The sequence below is a fragment of the Salmo trutta genome, chromosome 4, assembly GCF_901001165.1.
Source record: "Salmo trutta chromosome 4, fSalTru1.1, whole genome shotgun sequence".
NCBI lineage: Eukaryota > Metazoa > Chordata > Actinopteri > Salmoniformes > Salmonidae > Salmo > Salmo trutta.
Window position 1 is genome coordinate 19,464,337 of NC_042960.1, and position 18,570 is coordinate 19,482,906.

Consider the following 18,570-nt stretch of genomic DNA (forward strand, 5'->3'; position numbering starts at 1 on the left):
CGTCGTCGCTCGCTCATTAATGTCTTAATGGAAATCACGGACTGCCTCTTATCCGCTTGTCGTCCCCTTATGCCATAGTTTACACATCTCAATTGTCAGTAGAAACCACATTTGTTTAAGCAAGTCAGCCATATCAGCTATGTTTTTTTAAAAGGCAGTGAATGAGGCTGAATGAACTGTTTCGCTGCCAGACCAGGCTCCGCTGAAAGCCAGGTGTAGAGGTGGAAAGGTGTTGGGACTGCTGTTGGGACAGCTTTATATAGGCCCTAACAGTTTGTGGGCACCGTTTGTCACTGTTATAGTGCAATTCATGTATTGTTTAGTGTTGTGATGTGTTGTTAGTGGCTTGGCTGGCATGCATCCCACATTGTTTTTTTTGCCCCACCAAGATTCGTCCCTACTGGTCTTGTGTAGTTTGTCCAAACCTAGCTACCGTATAATGTACCTGATACAGTCAGTTAAGGTTTCGCTAGTTCCTCAGTTGAATCATTAGGCTGGAACAAAAGCCTGCACCGACCATGGCCACCCTCCAGAACTGACATAAAATAAAAAAAGTGGTATTTTTTTCCATTTTATTAGCTTGACATTGACAGACGTCATTGAACCATCAGCAAATACAAACAAAACCAAAGCGTCTTTTTGGCAATGCAAAGAACAGACAAATACTGTAATCAATGGGTTCAAGGCTTTGATTCTGTCAATCCTTGTCCTTTCAAAAGATAAATGACCTCTCTTCTCTCTGGCTCTGAATGCAGTTAAGGTAAATACACCACGATACTTATTCAACTGGTCCAAACATTGTTTTCAGTCTGAACGTGACCTGTCACTTTTATAATGCAATTTCACAGAGGTCTGCTCATGTCAGTTATTCACAGTTCACTTCACTCATTCACTTAGCAAAATAATCAGATGCAATTATAATTACCCATACATTACCCTATGTTTACCCATATCATCCCGAAATTGTCCTGTGCAATGGTTTCGTCATTCAAGTCAGTGGCTTTCACTTTGTTATATGTGTTTGCTCTGTTAAGACAACACACATCTGTGCCCAGCTGCATTGTGTTAAGTTAAGCTGGATGGTCTGATACCCTAGAAAAGAGGTGTTTGTCTGTAGGTTATGGTAAAATGGAGGTTCATAGTGTCTCCATGTTACTGCTGGTTGTAGGGGTTGAGCTGTTTGGAGTTGAGAGTGAGAATGCTCAAAGGACACAGTGACCGGCTGCTGATGAGCCCAGCCTATCATTGAGAAGTCAGTTTGACATCTTGCCACCTGTCCAGAAAGTGACTTTTCCATACCCACTTATTGTTCTGCATTTGTCTTTTTAACGCAGCTCCAAGAAATAACGTTCCATTCCACTTCACTTCAATCTCCATCCAACAAAATGAAACAAACACGATACAATCATTAAGGTTTGATATCATATTTTGGAGCAATTTGTGCTTGGATCAAAGTGGGCCATTTCCAGACAAAATTAACTCAATCCTTTGATCGATGTCCAAACAACTCTCTGCAGACAAATGTTCCTTCAGTCCTGTTTGTTCGCTGGTCAAATGTTCCCATGATAACCCCATGTTCCGATCTTACATTTTGGGGAATTTCCGCATTCCATTCCATGGCGCAAGTGGAAAAGACCACTTTCCTTTTACCTCTTTCAGGTTTGCAACGGCAAACCCCATCTAGGTGTTTTATGGCGGAATTATATTGGTTATTCCCCATGTTGATACCCCAATGGCAACCATCAAGCGCTTTCACTTGCAGCGCCACTGAAAATGTCATTGAAGAAGGTTAAGCAATTTAATGACAGTAGCCATCCATATTAGCCACTCCCTTTGTCTGTCCCTCAAGAATCTAGATGTCTGTCTCCTTCAGGCCGTAGCGCTCTGTGAGGTCATAGATCTGATAGCAGCTCTGCTCGGCGACATCGTTGTGAATCCCCATGGAAACCGTGTCTATCTCAGTCCTCGCCAGGGCGGGGGCCGTGACGCCTCCCTTTCCGCCCGGACCTCCCTTAATCTTATTCGACAGATTGTTCATCTTCTCTTTGAGCTGGAACGATGACTTTTGTAGCGGCGGGAACAGGCTCCACCCTTTAAAACTCAGTGAAGGTCCTTTAGTACCCTTGTAGTAGTGCGAGCTCCCGCACGACTCGTGGTTGATGGTGTACCCCGGTCGGCAGTCTGTCACCCTGGCATTGCCGATACCCAAAGTATCCATTTCCCTGCCACCTATGCCCTGGTGGTGGTGGCCCTTGACGGCCGAGCGCCAGCGCTGGTTGTAGAAGCGCCGCAGGACCCGGCGGCGGCGGTGGCACTGGCAGCGGAGGAGGCGGGTGAAGGCGCGCTGGAACTCTTTGCTGGAGCACGGGTAGATGACAGGGTTAATGCAGCTATTGAAGTAGCCCAGCCAGAAGATGACCTTAAAGACCATGTCAGATGGCTTCAGTGCCGGGAAGAAGGAGCCTGGGAGGGGACAGAGGAGAGAGGCGTTAGGATCTGTGATAATCTTTAAGATAACTTATGTGCTAGACATGTTCATCTCTTCATTTTTAAACTTTGACTTTTTGTGTGTAAGACAAGAATTGGCCTGAAATGAGACATCTAGCTGGTTTTTCTATGCATCGTCAAGACCAAATGGCAGCTTCTTCGGGTAAGGTTAAGGGGGAGGTGTGTGTTTCTTTGTTAACAACAGCTGGTGCGCAATCTCTAATGTTAAGAAAGTCTCTAGGTTTTGCTCACTTGAGTTAATATACCTCATAATAAGCTGCAGACCAAACTATTTACCTTGTGAGTTTTCATCTATATTTTTCGTAGCTGTCTATTTACTACCTCAAACTGATACTGGCACTAGGACTGCACTCAACAAGCTGTATAGGGCCATAAACAGATGTATATGGCCATAAACAGCTGCATAGGGCCATAAACAGCTGTATAGGGCCAGTAAATTTAATGCAGGGAATCTGAAAAACTGTTTTACCTAATTTTTCCCAGCATGTCACATGTGCTACTAGAGGAGAAATGCTCTAGATTACCTTTATTCCACACACAGAAATGCATACAAAGCTCTCCATCGTCCTCCATTTGGCAAATCTGACCATAACTCTATCCTCCTGATTTCTGCTTACAAAGAAGTGGATGCTAAACTGGAAGACTGTTTAGCTAGCACAGAGTGGAATATGTTCCGGGATTAAACAGTTTACCACATAAATCACTGACTTCATTAATAAGTGCATCGACAGCGTCGCCCCCCATAGTGACCGTACGTACATACCCCAAGCAGAAGCCATGGCTCACAGGCAAAATCTACACTGAGCTAAAGGCTAGAGCTGCCACTTTCAAGGAGCGGGACACTAATCCGTATGCTTATAAGAAATCCCACTACAACCCCTGACAAGCCATCAAACTGACAAAATGTCAATACAGAACTAAGATCGAATCCTACTGCGCTGGTTCTGATGCTTGTCAGATGTGGCAGGGGTTGCAAACTATCATGGATTACAAAGGGAAACCCAGCCGCTAGCTGCTCAGTGACGCAAGCCTACCAGACGAGCTAAATTCCTTCTAGGCTCGCGTAGAGACAAGCAACAGTGAACCATACCTGAGAGCACCAGCTGTTCCGGATGACAGTGTGATCTCGCTCTCTGTAGCCGATGTGAGTAAGACTCTTAAACAGGTTAACATTCACAAGGCCGGGGGGCCAGACAGATTACCAGGAGTATACTCAGAGCATGTGCTGACCAGCTGGCAAGTGTCTTCACTGATATTTTCAACCTCTCCCTGACCCAGTCTGTAATGCCTACATGTTTCAAGCAGACCAACATAGTCCCTGTGCCCAAGAATGCCAAGGAAACCTGTCTAAATTACTAAAGGCCTGTAGCACTCACATCTGTAGCCATGAAATGCTTTGAAAGCCTGGCCATGGCCCACATCAACACCATCATCCCAGACACCATGGACCCACTTCAATTTGCATACAGCCCCAACAGATCCAAAGATGACGCCATCTTTATTGCACTCCTCACTGCCCTTGCCTACCTGGACAAGAGGAACACCTACATGAGAATGCTGTTCATTGACTATAGCTCAGCGTATTGCCCTCCAAGCTCATCGCTAAGCTCAGGAAACTGGGATTTAACACCTCCCTCTGCAACTTGATCCTAGACTTCCTGACAGGCCGCTCCCAGGTGGTGAAGGTGAGCAACAACACATCCGCCACGCTGACCCTAAAAACGGGGGCCCCTCAGAAGTGCCTACAGAGTCCCTCTGTACTCCCTTTTCACCCACAAAAGCATGGCCACGCACGACTCCAACACCATCATTGAGTTTGCTGACGACACAATGGTGGTTGGCCTGATCACCGGCGGTGATGAGACAGCCTATATGGAGGAGGTCAGTGACCTGGCAGTGTGGTGCCACGACAAGAACTTCTTCCTCAAAGTCACAGGAAACGGAGGGCCGAGGACGCCCCCATTCACATCGACAGGGTTGTAGCGGAGTGGATCAAGAGCTTCAAGTTCCTCGGTGTCCACATCACTAAGAAATTATGTTTCCACACACACCAACACAGTCGAGAATAATCAAATAAAATTGTATTTGTCACATGAGCCCGAATATAACAGGTTTAGACCTTACAGTGAAATGCTTACTTACAAGCCCTTATCCAACAATGCAGTTTTAAGAAAATAATTACGAAATAAACTCAAGTAAAATAAAGTAACACAATAAAATAACAATAACGAGGCTACAGTATATACAGGGGGTACCAGTAACGAGTCAATGTGCTGGGGTACAGGTTAGTCAATGTAATTGAGGTAATATGTACAGTGGCTAGGCATAGATAATAAACAGCGAGTAGCAGCAGAGTGAAAAAAGGGGGTCAATGCAAATAGTCCGGGTAGCCATTTGATTAATTGTTCAGCAGTCTTATGGCTTGGGGGTAGAAGCTGTTAAGGAGCCTTCTGGACCTAGACTTGGCGCTCTAGTACCACTTGCCATGCGGTAGTAGAGAGAAAAGTTTAGGACTTGGGTGGCTGGAGCCTTTGACAATCTTTAGGGGCCTTCCTCTGACACCGCCTGGTAAAGAGGTCCTGGATGGCAGGATGCTTGGCCCCAGTGATGTACTGGGCCGTACGCGCTGTAGTCAATGAATAGCATTCTCACATAGGTGTTTCTTTTGTCCAGGTTGGAAAGGGCAGTGTGGAGTTGAATAGAGATTGCATCATCTGTGGATCTGTTGGGGCAGTATGCAAATTGGAGTGGGTCTAGTGTTTCTGGGATGATGGTGCTGATGTGATGCATGACCAGCCTTTCAAAGCACTTCATGACTACAGACGTGAGTGCTACGGGTCGGTAGTCATTCAGGCAGATTGCCTTAGTGTTCCTGGGCACAGGGACTATAGTGGTCTGCTTGAAACATGTTGGTATTACAGACTAGGTCAGGGAGAGGTTGAAAATGTCTGTGAAGACACTTGCCAGTTGGTCCGGGTGTGCTCTGAGTACACGCCCCATGACCTGTGTAAAGGTCTTACTCACAATGGCTACGGAGAGCGTGATCACACAGTTGTCTGGAACAGCTGGTGCTGTCATGCATGCTTCAATGTTGCTTGCCTCGAAGCTAGCATAGAAGGCCTTTAGCTCGTCTGGTAGGCTCGTGTCACTGGGCAGTTTGCGGCTGGGTTTCCCTTTGTAATCCGTAATAGTTTGCAAGACCTGCCACATCCGACATGCATCAGAGCCGGTGTAGTAGGATTCAATCTTAGTCCTGTATTGACGCTTTGCCTGTTTGATGGTTTGTCAGAGGGCATAGCAAAACCTCTTATAGGCGTCCGGATTAGTGTCCTGCTCCTTGAAATTGGCAGTTCTAGCCTTTAGCTCGGTGCAGATGTTGCCTGTAATCCATGGTTTCTGGTGGGCAGCATACGTACATATGGTCACTGTGGGGATGACGTTATCTATGCACTTATTGATGAAGCCGGATAAATCCCACTATTTGATGTATCCCGGAACATATTCCAGTCTGTGCTAGCAAAACAGTCCTGTAGGATCCGTGTCATCTGACCACTTCCGTATTGGGCGAGTTACTGGTACTTCCTGCTTTAGTTTTTCCTTCTAAGCAGGAATCAGGAGGATAGAGTTATGGTCAGATTTGCCAAATGGTGGGGGAGCTTTGTACACATCTCTGTGTGTGGAGTCAAGGTGGTCTAGATTTTTTTCCTCTGGTTGCACATGTAACGTGCTGGTAGAAATGAGGTAAAAACAGATTTAAGTTTTCCTGCATTAAAGTCCCCGGCTACTAGGAACGCCGCTTCTGGAACTGCATTTTCTTGTTTGCTTTTGGCCTTATACAGCTTGTTGACTGCGGTCTTGGTGCCAGCATCGGTTTGTGGTGTTAAATAGACAGCTACGAAGAATATAGATGAAAACTCTCTTGGTAGTGATGTTTCAGTGGAGAGGAATGCTTTGTACAGCCCCCACATCCCTAATCTCATCTCATCTCCGCCACGGTGTTGACCGGCCCTCCTTTCCCTCATCTCTCCTTGCCCTGGCTTGAGCCCTCTCCTTAGGGACCTGTGGGCAGTTTAGTTTAGATTGGAGCTGACGTGGCACACACGCACACAAGGACACACACACACACACGTTTGTTTTTACTATCCTTGTGGGGACCAAACAATTGATTCCCATTCAAAGTCCAATTTTCTCTAACCCCTAACCCTGAACCAAACTCTAACGCTTAACCTTAACGTTAAAGGGAAATTTCAATTTTTTTAATTTCATATTCGTCCTCTCCAGCACCACCCCAACATCAATATATGTGAAAATGTCACTTTTCTATGTTTTGTACTAAAAAAGATAGAGGAAGATAAGTGTTTACAATGACATCATCAACCAATTAGTAGGCAATTAATTAGTAGGCAATACCTACTCATAATTGGTTAAAATCACATAAGGCACACCGATGTCATTGGAAACACTTGTTTCCCTCTATCTTTTTTACTACAAAACATAGAAACGCCCCATTTTAACATATGTTGATGTTGCGGGGGTTAAAATGTCCTTTAAACCTCAACACCAAACCCCTAACCTTAAATCCTAACTCTAAACCTAACCCCTAACCCTAGTACTAACCGTAACCAGGGGTGAAAGTTGAATTTATTTCTTCGCGGAATGGGACCTCCTATATGTGCACACACTTGCATGTTAATTTTTATACTCCTAATCATATAATTTTATATAGAATCCCTATTAATTCAAAAGGATCTCTGTGGGCCTCATCAACATGTACAACCTTTTATTGTGGCATAAACACAACCAGTCATGGTTTCATATGATTGTCAAATAATCACTTCAAATGGCTCCTTTACTATGCTACCCGCGCACGTTCATCCACTCGCAACATATTACCGGCCTCATAAACAGTGGTCAATGGAAAGAGACATCGGTTAAACAAAACACCAGAAAGTGTAATGACATTTGGCGATTGTCATTATGCCAGAATTTACAAGTCCACTGCTGTCCGCGCATGCCTTGGTGTCAGCTACTCGTCCCTGCCTTGGCGAAATTTCTGTGTTCTCGTCGAACCATGTTCCAAGTACATTGGCGTAATAGCCTACAGTTTTCTTGTCATTTTGATTTCATTATTGTGATGTAAAATCAAATCAAATTGTATTAGTCACATGCACCGAATACAACAGGTGTAGTAGACCTTACAGTGAAATGCTTACTTACGAGCCCCTAACCAACAATGCAGTTTAAAAAAATACGGATAAGAATAAGAAATAAAAGTAACAAGTAATTAAAGAGCAGCAGTAAAATTACAATAGTGAGACTATATACAGGGGGGTGCCGGTACAGAATCAACAGGGACTATGGTGGTCTGCTTGAAACATGATGGTATTACAGACTCGAACAGGGAGAGGCTGAACATGTCTGTGGAGACACTTGCCAGTTGGTCAGCACATGCTCGCAGTACACATCCTGGTAATCCGTCTGGCCCTGCGGCCTTGTGAATGTTGACCTGTTGACCTGTCACGAAGAGCGTGATCACACAGTATTCCACAACAGCTGGTGCTTTCATGCATGTTTCAATGTTATTTGCCTCGAAGCGAGCATATAAGTAGTTTAGCTCGTCTGGTAGGCTTGTGTCACTGAACAGCTCTCGGATGAGATTCCGTTTGTAGTCTGTAATGGTTTGCAAGCCCTGCCACATTCGACGAGCGTCAGAGCCGGTGTAGTACAATTCGATCTTAGTCCTGTATAGACGCTTTGCCTGTTTGATGGTTCGTCCGAGGGCATAGCGGGATTTCTTATAAGCTTCCGGGATAGAGACCCGATCCTTGAAAGTGACAGCTCTAGCCTTTAGCTCAGTGCAGATGTTGCCTGTAATCCATGGCTTCTGGTTGGGATATGTACATATGGTCACTGTGAGGACGACGTCATCAATGCACTTATTGATGAATCCAATGACTGATGTGGTGTACTCCTCAATGCCATCTGAAGAATCCTGGAACATATTCCAGTCTGTGCTAACAAAACAGTCCTGTAGCTTAGCATCTGCTTCATCTGACCACTTTTTTATTGATCTTGTCACTGGTGCTTCCTGCTTAAATCTTTGCTTGTAAGCAGGAATCAGGAGGATAGAATTATGGTCGGATTTGCCAAATGGAGGGCGAGGGAGAACTTTGTACGGGTCTCTATGTGTGGAGTAAAGGTGGTCCAGAGTTTCTTCCCCCCTCTGGTTGCACATTTAACATGTTGATAGAAATTTGGTAAAACGGATTTCAATTTCCCTGCATTAAAGTCCCTGGCCACTAGGAGTGCTGCCTCTGGGTGAGCGTTTTGTTGTTTGCTTATGGCGGAATACAGCTCATTCAATGCTGTCTTAAATGAAAGCCTCAGTCTGTGGTGATATGTAAACAGCTACAAAAAATACAGATGAAAACTCTCTAGGTAGATAGTGTGATCTACAGCTTATCATGAGATACTCTACCTCAGGCGAGCAATAGCTCGAGACTTCCTTAGATATTGTGCACCAGCTGTTATTTACAAAAATACATAGTCCCCCACCCCTTGTCTTACCAGAAGCCGCTGTTCTATTCTGCCGGTACAGCATATAATCAGCCCGCTAGCGGTATGTTGATATTGTCGTCGTTCAGCCATGACTCCGTGAAGCATAACATATTACAGTTTTGAATGTCCCGTTGGTAGTTCAATCTTCCGTGTAGGTCATCGATTTTATTCTCCAAAGATTGCGCGTTTGTTAGCAGAATGGAAGGAAGTGGGGGTTTATTCGATCGCCTACGAATTCTCAGAAGGCAGCCTGCCATCTGGCCCCTTTTTCTCCTCCTCCTCTTCACGCAAATCACTGGCATCTGGGCCTGTTCCCAAGAAAGCAGTATATCATTCGCGTCCTACTAATCAGACTCGTTAGAGGAAAAAAAGGATTCTGCCAATCCATGGTGAGTTATCGCTGTCCTGATGTCCCTAAGTTATTATCGGTTATATGTAGCAGCAACAATATATACAAAATAAGTTAAAAAATAAGTTACAAACAACGCAAATAAACGAACAAAAAAACACAATCGGTTGGGGACACGTAAAACGTCAGCTTTCTTGTCACGTCCTGACCAGTATAGGGGTTATTTGTTATTGTAGTTTGGTCAGGACGTGGCAGGGGGCATTTGGTTTATGTGGTTCGGGGTGTGTGTCTATGTAGAGGGGTGTTTGATGGGCACTGTTCTATGTTAGTGTATTTCTATATTCTGTCTAGTCTAGTCTATTTCTATGTTTAGTTTATTGGGATTGGACCTTCAATTGGAAGCAGCTGGTTATCGTTGCTTCTGATTGAAGGTCCTATAATTAGTTTGTTTTCATGGGGTTTTTTTTGTGGGAGATTGTGCTGGGTATAGCTTTGTTGCCTTACCGGCCTGTTATTCATCATTGTGTTTTTTTGTGTACGTGTTTGTTTTGGTTTACCTTCTTTGTCCATTTAATAAAAGAAGATGAGTGCACATATTCCTGCTGCGTTTTGGTCCACTCTACCCTACGACAACCGTGACACTTCTTCTCCGGCGCCATTGTTAAATTGTGTTTTACCGGTACGGCGTAACCACACAATTTATTTTGCTGGGACGCTGTACCGGACCATACCGCCTTACTTTTACCCCTGACCTTAACCCTAAATATAACCCTAAACCTAACCCCTAAGCCTAAAATAGCCTTTTTACTTGTGGGGACAGGTGAAATGTTGTCCAAATGTTCTTTGTTTTACTATCCTTGTGAGGAAAACACACACACACACACACACCCTCAGACGCAAGTGAGATATTGTCAGAGTTGCTCCGGCTTCACAGGCACTATATCAGTAGCAAAGCTATAAATAACGAAAGAGAGGGACACTTGCAAGTAGAGATGAAGGGAGGTAGCGCAGTGAGGGAGGAGAGGAGAGGTTATTGTCACCCATCGTCACCCACTGGAGTAGCTTTAACAACCTGACATAGGGTCACAACAGGCCCCCTCTCTTGGCCAGTATGGCGGTAATTTGGGGGTAATCAGGTCTCTGAGATGAAAGCACGTTCCATTGGACAAGATGGGTGTGTGTGTGCATAAGTGTACGTGTGTGTGTGTGTGCAATGGGTAATTGGTGTGTTTGCATGTGCTTGTGTGTAATGGGTAATTGGTGTGTTAGTGTTGCACTGAGGAACCCACCACCACCAAGCAGGATGTTTGGGGTATTACTGTACATAAATATTCCTTAAAAGAACCAGAAGACCCCCTGTGACCCCCTGTGTGGGATCTGACTGATGACACCATTATAGACTACTGTACTGTTGTTAGATGTATGAGGCCCATTAGGCTACTACTGTACTGTTGTTAGAGAGGCCTCACAGGAAGCCACGGTATCATTAGGTGGGTGATGTAGACAGAGTTAAACTAATTGGTGGTTCATTGTTTGAGGCTTGCTGTGTTTTTCCTCGTTATTAGTGTTGTGTACTTTATGTAGAAGGCTGATGATGAAACAAAGATACAACTGTCAGTGTGTTGTATACAGTACATCCTCTTTTCTGCCAGTTTTGGGGAAATATACAATAGTTCGAAGACTGTTTAAAATCTTCCAAATCTATTACTTGCTGTTATTGAGCTTGCCTGGCGCAATGGATCCAATGAAATAGTCCCTGAAGTGTGCCCATCTGGCACTCCAGGCAGATTCAAGAGAACGTTCAAAGTATTTGAAAAGATTTCTGACCCAGGTCTGTTGTGTATACAGCACACACAGATGCATTATTCACACTCGCATGCACACACTTCTAACTTTGCCGCAGGGGGTATGTAATCATATAAACAACTCTATAGCCTCCTTCCCCTAGTCTGCCCTCATCTGCCCAGTTTGAGATTGGCTTTCATCTGGTGTGGAGCTAGGAATCGTGTTTCAAGAATGAGTCACGCCAATTTACATTTGCCAGAAGGAGAGCTTTATGTCCCTTTGGTCCTGGTCGTCCCAAAGGCTTCACTGCTGACTGGTTCAGCACAACAACACAGCATTAAAATGAACTATCAGACACAACGCATCATGGAAAAAAGTCGTTGTGTATTGATTCTAATTGGCAAAATGACAACTTTGAGCGAAGACTTCCGATTGTAGTCACAAGTCATATGCTGCTTAGGAAGTGCCTGGGTTGATTTGGCTTGTTGCCTTGACACATCGCCGCTGTTGCCATGACCACATCAGCAGCGGGAGATGATGAACTACTTTATAGTACTTCAGCTGCTTTTAGGAGATTGTGGAGTCTCTTTTATGTGGAGCTTCTCTGTTGATAAGATGTTTTGTTTTAGTCTTTTGTGAGGATATGGTTTTGAAAAGTTCAGTCGTGACAGTTTAAAAGAGTTCACATAGTCCCAGCCCTACAGTGCCTTCAGAAAGTAGTCATACTCCTTGACTTATTGCACATTTTGTCTTACAATATGAATTCAAAATTGATTAAATATTATCATTTTTTTGCCCATCTACACACAATACACCCATAATAACAAAGTGAAAACATGCTTTTAGAAATTTTAGCACATTTATTGAAAATTAAATACAGAAATATCACATTTACATAAGTATTCACACCCCTGAGTCAATAAATATTAGAATCAGTTTTGGCAGAGCTTTGCACACCTGGATTGTACAATATCTGGTTTCTAGGTGTGTCTAAACTTTTGACTGGTATTGTACCTCAACTGGTACAGTATGTCATCCAGCCCTGGAGTTTTCCCGGACTTGAAGGCTTTAATTGCATCTAGAAGTTCCTCCTCTGTAATTAGGCATCAGTGAGTCTTTCTGTAAAGCTGTTAATTTTTCACTATTAATAAAAAAGTAATCCTTTCAATTAACTTCAGTTAGTGGAGATGGAGGAACTGAAATAAAAAAAATATGCTTAAAGTACGTTGCTTCCTCTTTCAAAATATAGTTTGGTGAATCATGAATGACTCCATCATTTGTCAATTATTTAAAAAAGTCTTCAAGCTCTGTCAAGTTGGTTGTTGATCATTGCTAGACAGCCATTTTCAAGCCTTGACATAGATTTTCAAGCCGATCTAAGTCAAAACTGTAACTAGGCCACTCAGGAACATTCAAAGTCATCTTGGTAAGCAACTCCAGTGTATATTTGGCCTTGTGTTTTAGGTTATTGTCCTGCTGAAAGGTGAATTTGAATTTACTTTATTGCCTTATTGGAAACAGGATGCATGTTTTGGAATACTTTTATTCTATACAGGCTTCCTTTTCAATCTGTCATTTAGGTTAGTATAGTGGAGTAACTACAATGTTGTTGATCTATCCTCCGTTTTCTCCTATCATAGCCATTAAACTGTAACTGTTTTAAAGTCATGGTGAAATCCCTGAGCGGTTTTTCCAACTGAGTTAGGAAGAATGCCTGTATCTTTGTAGTGACTGGGTGTATTGATACACCATCCAAGTGTATTTAGTAACTTCACTATGTTCAAAGGGATATTCAATGTCAGCTTTTTTATTTTTACCCATCTACGAATAGGCACCTTCCTTTGCTAGGCATTGGATAACCTCTTTGTGGATAACCTGGATAACCTCTTTTGGATAACCTCTTTTGTCTTTGTGGTTGAATCTGTGTTTAAAATTCACTGTTCAACTGATGGACCTTACAGATAATTGTATGTGTGGGGTACAGAGATGAGGTAGTCATTCAAAAATTATGTTCAACACTGTTATTGCACACAGAGTGAGTCCATGCAATTTATCTAACTTGTTAAGCGAATGTTTACTACTGAATTTATTTAAGCTTGCCACAACAAAGGGGTTGTATACTTACTGACTCAAGACATTTCTAAAAATATAATTCCACTTGGACATTATGGGGTATAATGTGTAGGCCAGTGACAAAAGTAATCACAATTGAATCCATTTTAAATTCAGGCGGTAACACAGCAAAATGCAGAAAAAGTCAAGGGTGTGAATACTTTCTGAAGGCATTGTAAAGCGACAAATTGAATGCTTTGAAAAATGTAGGTTATTAAACTTCTAAGTGTGGGAGGAGCTGGTGATGTCTCAGCGGTAATATTCCTACTTCCAGGAGAATCTCTGTAATACTTAAAACCAGCAGATATAATGCATTATGATACAGTTATAATGCATAGTAAGACTTATAATGGATCATACAGTACATGCTTATAAAAAGTTATAAAGCATTATAACGGCAGGCTTTAAGTTAAGTGTTACCGGATGCTACTCTGTGTGTCAGCCATTTCTAATATGCAAATGAGCTACCTGTCAATCAACTGTGGTGTAGTGTTGGGGGAGAGGATCACTTTATTGAAGACGACACTCAAAGTAAAGGTCATTGTTCTATGAATCTATGCCTTGTAATTGAAACCTTGAGTGGAGAGGGCTACAAAGGACTGTGCAACAGTGTAATGAGTGTTGTGTGAGTGTTGTGCAAGCTTTGACAGACGTCACTCACTAGGGGTGAGTCACCTACAGGTCTAGCTGATGGATCTTGCTGGGCCATATGATACTTAGATACTTTGAATACAAAACATTTATTTTAGGGGGTAGATCAGCTTTAATATTGCAGATAGATTGTAGCTTCCATCAATGTAATTGTCTGCATCACTTCCAATCCCCAATATATTTTTTGCAAATATACATACATACATACATACATACATACATACATTCATACATATAAATACATATACAGTACATACATATATTTACATATCTTTAAAAATATATATATTTCCTTTATTACCCTCCAAACCTACCAACCCTAGTGAACAACAACGCTTAAGCCTGTATTTCCAGCTTATACATACTATATACATTTTATGGATACAGTCTATTTTACAATAGTTCTACTTTGTTTGTTTTTACTTCTTTCCTTCCTCTACCCTCAACCTCTCCCATTCTATTTCTGATGTCCATCCGGTTTGATTTCTATTTGCCATATCTTTCAAACTGTGTTCTTTCAAAAAAGTTCTTAACCTATATACGCTTTACGGGCACAGTATGTTTTATATTAGTTATCTTGTTATTATTAGTTGTCCCAACCTTTAGCTCCATTCAACCCCTAGCATCTATCTCTTAACACCTATGTTAGCTCAACCGTCCCGCGGGGGGACCGATCCTGTAGAGGTCAAAGGACTTACTCACATTGGCTACGGAGAGTGTGATCACACAGTCGTCCGGACATAACTCTACCAGTCCTATTTATGATATAATTTATGAAGAATATACCTTTTTTTATTACATTTTTTATCAATTAGTATATTTGAGTTTAACCACAATATTTGTGGAAGTATTTGTTCTGTCTTTTCTGGTGGATTAAATTGAAATTGCAACCAACTTTCTATGTCTTGTTTTAAAAATAGTGACATTTGGGAGATGAATTCCTTTCCAAATAACTGAAAGTGAGAGGTTGTAATCTGAATATAGGGAAAAAGGCCTTTCTTGAACATAGGGTGAGACATTCTTACTAATTTGCTAGAGAATCAGTTCGGGTTTTAAGTATAACTTTTGTATAACTGAAGCCTTTAGTGAGAGGTCTAATTCTTTAATATTTTATCATTTCTGCCCTCCGAATTCATATTCATTATATATATCATTTTGTCGGGCTTGCCATTCCAAATAAAGTGTAATATTTTTTTCTCATATAATAAAAAAAAAACAGTTTGCTAGTTTTAGGCAAGACCATAAGCAAATAGGTAAACTGGGATATGACTAAAAGTTAATCAGGGTGATTTTCCACACATATAAAGGTATTTACCTTTCCATGGTAGCAAGATCTATGGTAGCAAGATCTTATCTATTTTTGCTAACTTTCTATTAAAATGTATTGGAGTGAGATCATTTATTTATTTCGGGATATGTATACCGAGTATATCCACATCACCATCAGACCATTTTATTGGTAAACCACATGGCAATGTAAAAGTTGTATTTTTTTGTGATCCAATACATAACATAGTACACTTCTCATAATTTGGTAATCCAGTGAAGTTAGAACAAATAACTAGATCCTCTATGAGGCTGTGGAGGGATCCAAATTGTGTATTTAAAAAGTATACGTGAATCATCACCATACAATGATACCTTTGTGTTTAAGCCCTGTATTTCTAAATCCCTTGATATTATTGTTGGATATGATTTTAATAGCTAACATTTCGATGGCCATAAAAGATAGATATGCCGATAGTGGACAACCTTGTTTCACTCCTCTTGACAGTTTAAAACTGTATGAGAAATAGCCATTATGTATGATTTTACACCTAGGGTTACTATACATGATTTTAACCCATTTTATAAGAGATTCTCCAAAATTGAAATGTTCCAGTTATTTACACCACCATTCAAAAGTTTGGAGTCACTTAGAAATGTCCTTGTTTTCCATGAAAACATGCATGAAATGAGTTGCAAAATGAATAGGAAATATAGTCAAGATGTTGACAAGGTTATAAATAATGATTTTTAATTGAAATAATAATTGTGTCCTTCAAACTTTGCTTTCGTCAAAGAATCCTTCATTTGCAGCAATTGCAGCCTTGCAGACATTTGGCATGCTTCTTGAAGCACCTCCCACAAGTTGGATTGGCTTGATGGGCACTTCTTACATACCATAAGGTCAAGCTGCTCCCACAACAGCTCAATAGGGTTGAGATCCGGTGACTGTGCTGGCCACTCCATTATAGACAGAATACCAGCTGACTGCATCTTCCCGAAATAGTTATTGCATAGTTTGGAGCTATGCTTTGGGTCATTGTCCTGTTGAAGGTGGAGATTGGCTCCAATTAAGCGCCGTCCAAAGGGTATGGCATGGCGTTGCAAAATGGAGTGATAGCCTTCCTTCTTCAAGAGCTCTTTTACCCTGTACAAATCTCCCACTTTACCACCACCAAAGCACCCCCAGACCATCACATTGCCACCACCATGCTTGACAGATGGTGTCAAGAAACTCCTTCAGCATCTTAATTTTTTCTGCGTCTCACGAATGTTATTTTTTGTGATCCGAACACCTCAAACTTAGATTTGTCTGTCCATAACACTTGTTTCCAATCTTCCTCTGTCCAGTGTCTGTGTTCTTTAGCACATCGTAACATTCTCTTTTTATTGGCCAGTCTGAGATATGGCTTTTTCTTTGCAACTCTGCCTAGAAGGCCAGCATCCCGGAGTCGCCTCTTCACTGTTGACATTGTGACTGGTGTTTTGCAGGTACTATTTAATGAAGCTGCCAGTTGAGGACTTGTGAGGCATCTGTTTCTCAAACTAGACACTCTAATGTACTTGTCCTCTTGCTCAGTTGTGCACCGGGGCCTCCCACTCCTCTTTCATTTCTGATTAGAGCCAGTTTGCGCTGTTCTGGGAAGGGAGTAGTACACAGTGTTGTACGAGATTTTCAGTTTTTTGGCAATTTCTCTCATGGAAAAGCCTTCATTTCTCAGAACAAGAATAGACTGATAAGTTTCAGAAGAAATGTATTTGTTTCTGGTTATTTTGAGCCTGTAATCGAATGCACAAATGCTGATGCTCCAGATTCTCAAATAGTCTAAAGAAGGCCAGTTTTATTGCTTCTTTAATCAGGACAACAGTTTTCAGCTGTGCTGACATAATTGTAAAAGGGTTTTCTAATGATCAATTAGCCTTTTAAAATGATAAACGTGGATTAGCTAACACAACGTGCCATTGGAACACAGGAGTGAGTTTCAAGAGAGAGCATTACAGGTATAGTTCAACCCACCCAAAAATGACATTGTTTTTCTTAGCCCTGTGAGTAGCCTATGAACAAGGTAACACAGCACTCCATGTCCATAGACCACTTAAATAGGGTAGGGAAACCATTTGGATGAAGGATCCCTTTAAGTCTGTCTTAGGTTGTGTTAAAGGTGAGTTATAAGATGCTTGGTCCAGACTAATGACGTTGGATGTCCTATAAAGATGTGGCTGAGAAAAGCACAAGAGGACATAGTAGGACACACTCTGATTCAACATTCTCTTTTCACTCAGATGGTTTCTGGCAATAGTGGCCCATTATGAATCAGAGGGAACGGATCAGTGCAACGGAGAAAGGGGTTGATTGCAAAAGTGCTTAGAAGTGCTAAGAAGCATCCTTCTCTGTACAAACGGACAGATATCCTCTAAGTGTAACCGTACAAAAAATGTGGCCGTACAAAACAATGTATGGAAGAATAATTGTTATTGCGTCTGACAGGCCTACAGCAGGTTGAAAATTGGACCAACATTGGCGAAAAGGAAATACCATGGAAAATTAGACCAACATTGATCATTATATATATATAGCCAAGGGTGAATGGTAAAACTATGCTTACAGAGGTAGTCTGTTGGTGGACACAACCTGCTAAATTGGACAAGCCCTCACAATGTCTTCTTTCAAATAGATGATGAAAGAAACAAATGGCAAAGCCCCTCTCGCTATTGGCCAAAGTATTCTCAAGACCTATCAAGAATGTGAAATGTAAAAAAATCCCCTCAAAGATAATATCAGGCAGGCCTGTTTTTCCTGAGCTAATTATTTCCTTTGGCAAAGCAGAGCTCCCTCCCACCTCCCACCTCTCCCCCACCACGGGTATGGGGATATTCTCAGTGGCATCATGGGAAAAAAGCACAACATACTAGTCATGGGGTATGTCCCTAATTGCACCCTATTCCCTATACAGTGTACTACGTTTGGCCCATATGGCTCTGGTCAAAGTAATGCACTATGTAGGAAATGGGGTGTCATTTGGGACGAATCCATACAGTAGTCTCGTTTTGCTTGGAGTCAAAGGCAACATGGAGTCCTTACAACATCAGTGTCCTCAATAACATTTTGATAGTGGTGCTGAGGCCATCATCAGATGCCTTTGTAACAATCAGAACTGATGCGTAACTACAGTTTCAGATTGCGTACAACGTGTCTGTTCAGTTTGTTAAAGAATTGAGTTTGGATATCTACAGAATAGGGTTAGAGTTGTATTACTAATGTTTGTAATGCGTATCCTTTATCAAGGTTTTTGTTACATTACTGTACACATTGGATACTGCATATAGTATATGACTAGTTT

At 41.9% G+C, this 18,570-nt stretch overlaps 1 protein-coding gene across 1 annotated transcript in view; it reads right to left on the minus strand.

Annotated features, from left to right (window-relative positions):
* Positions 1-555: 555 nt before the first annotated feature.
* LOC115192017 (alpha-1D adrenergic receptor) overlaps positions 556-18,570 on the minus strand; it is a 32,256-nt gene continuing 14,241 nt past the window's right edge. Inside the window, exon 2 of the mRNA XM_029750104.1 lies at positions 556-2,463. Coding sequence (XP_029605964.1) covers positions 1,853-2,463 — 611 coding nt within the window. The 3' untranslated portion in view covers positions 556-1,852. The remainder of the gene's footprint in view (positions 2,464-18,570) is intronic.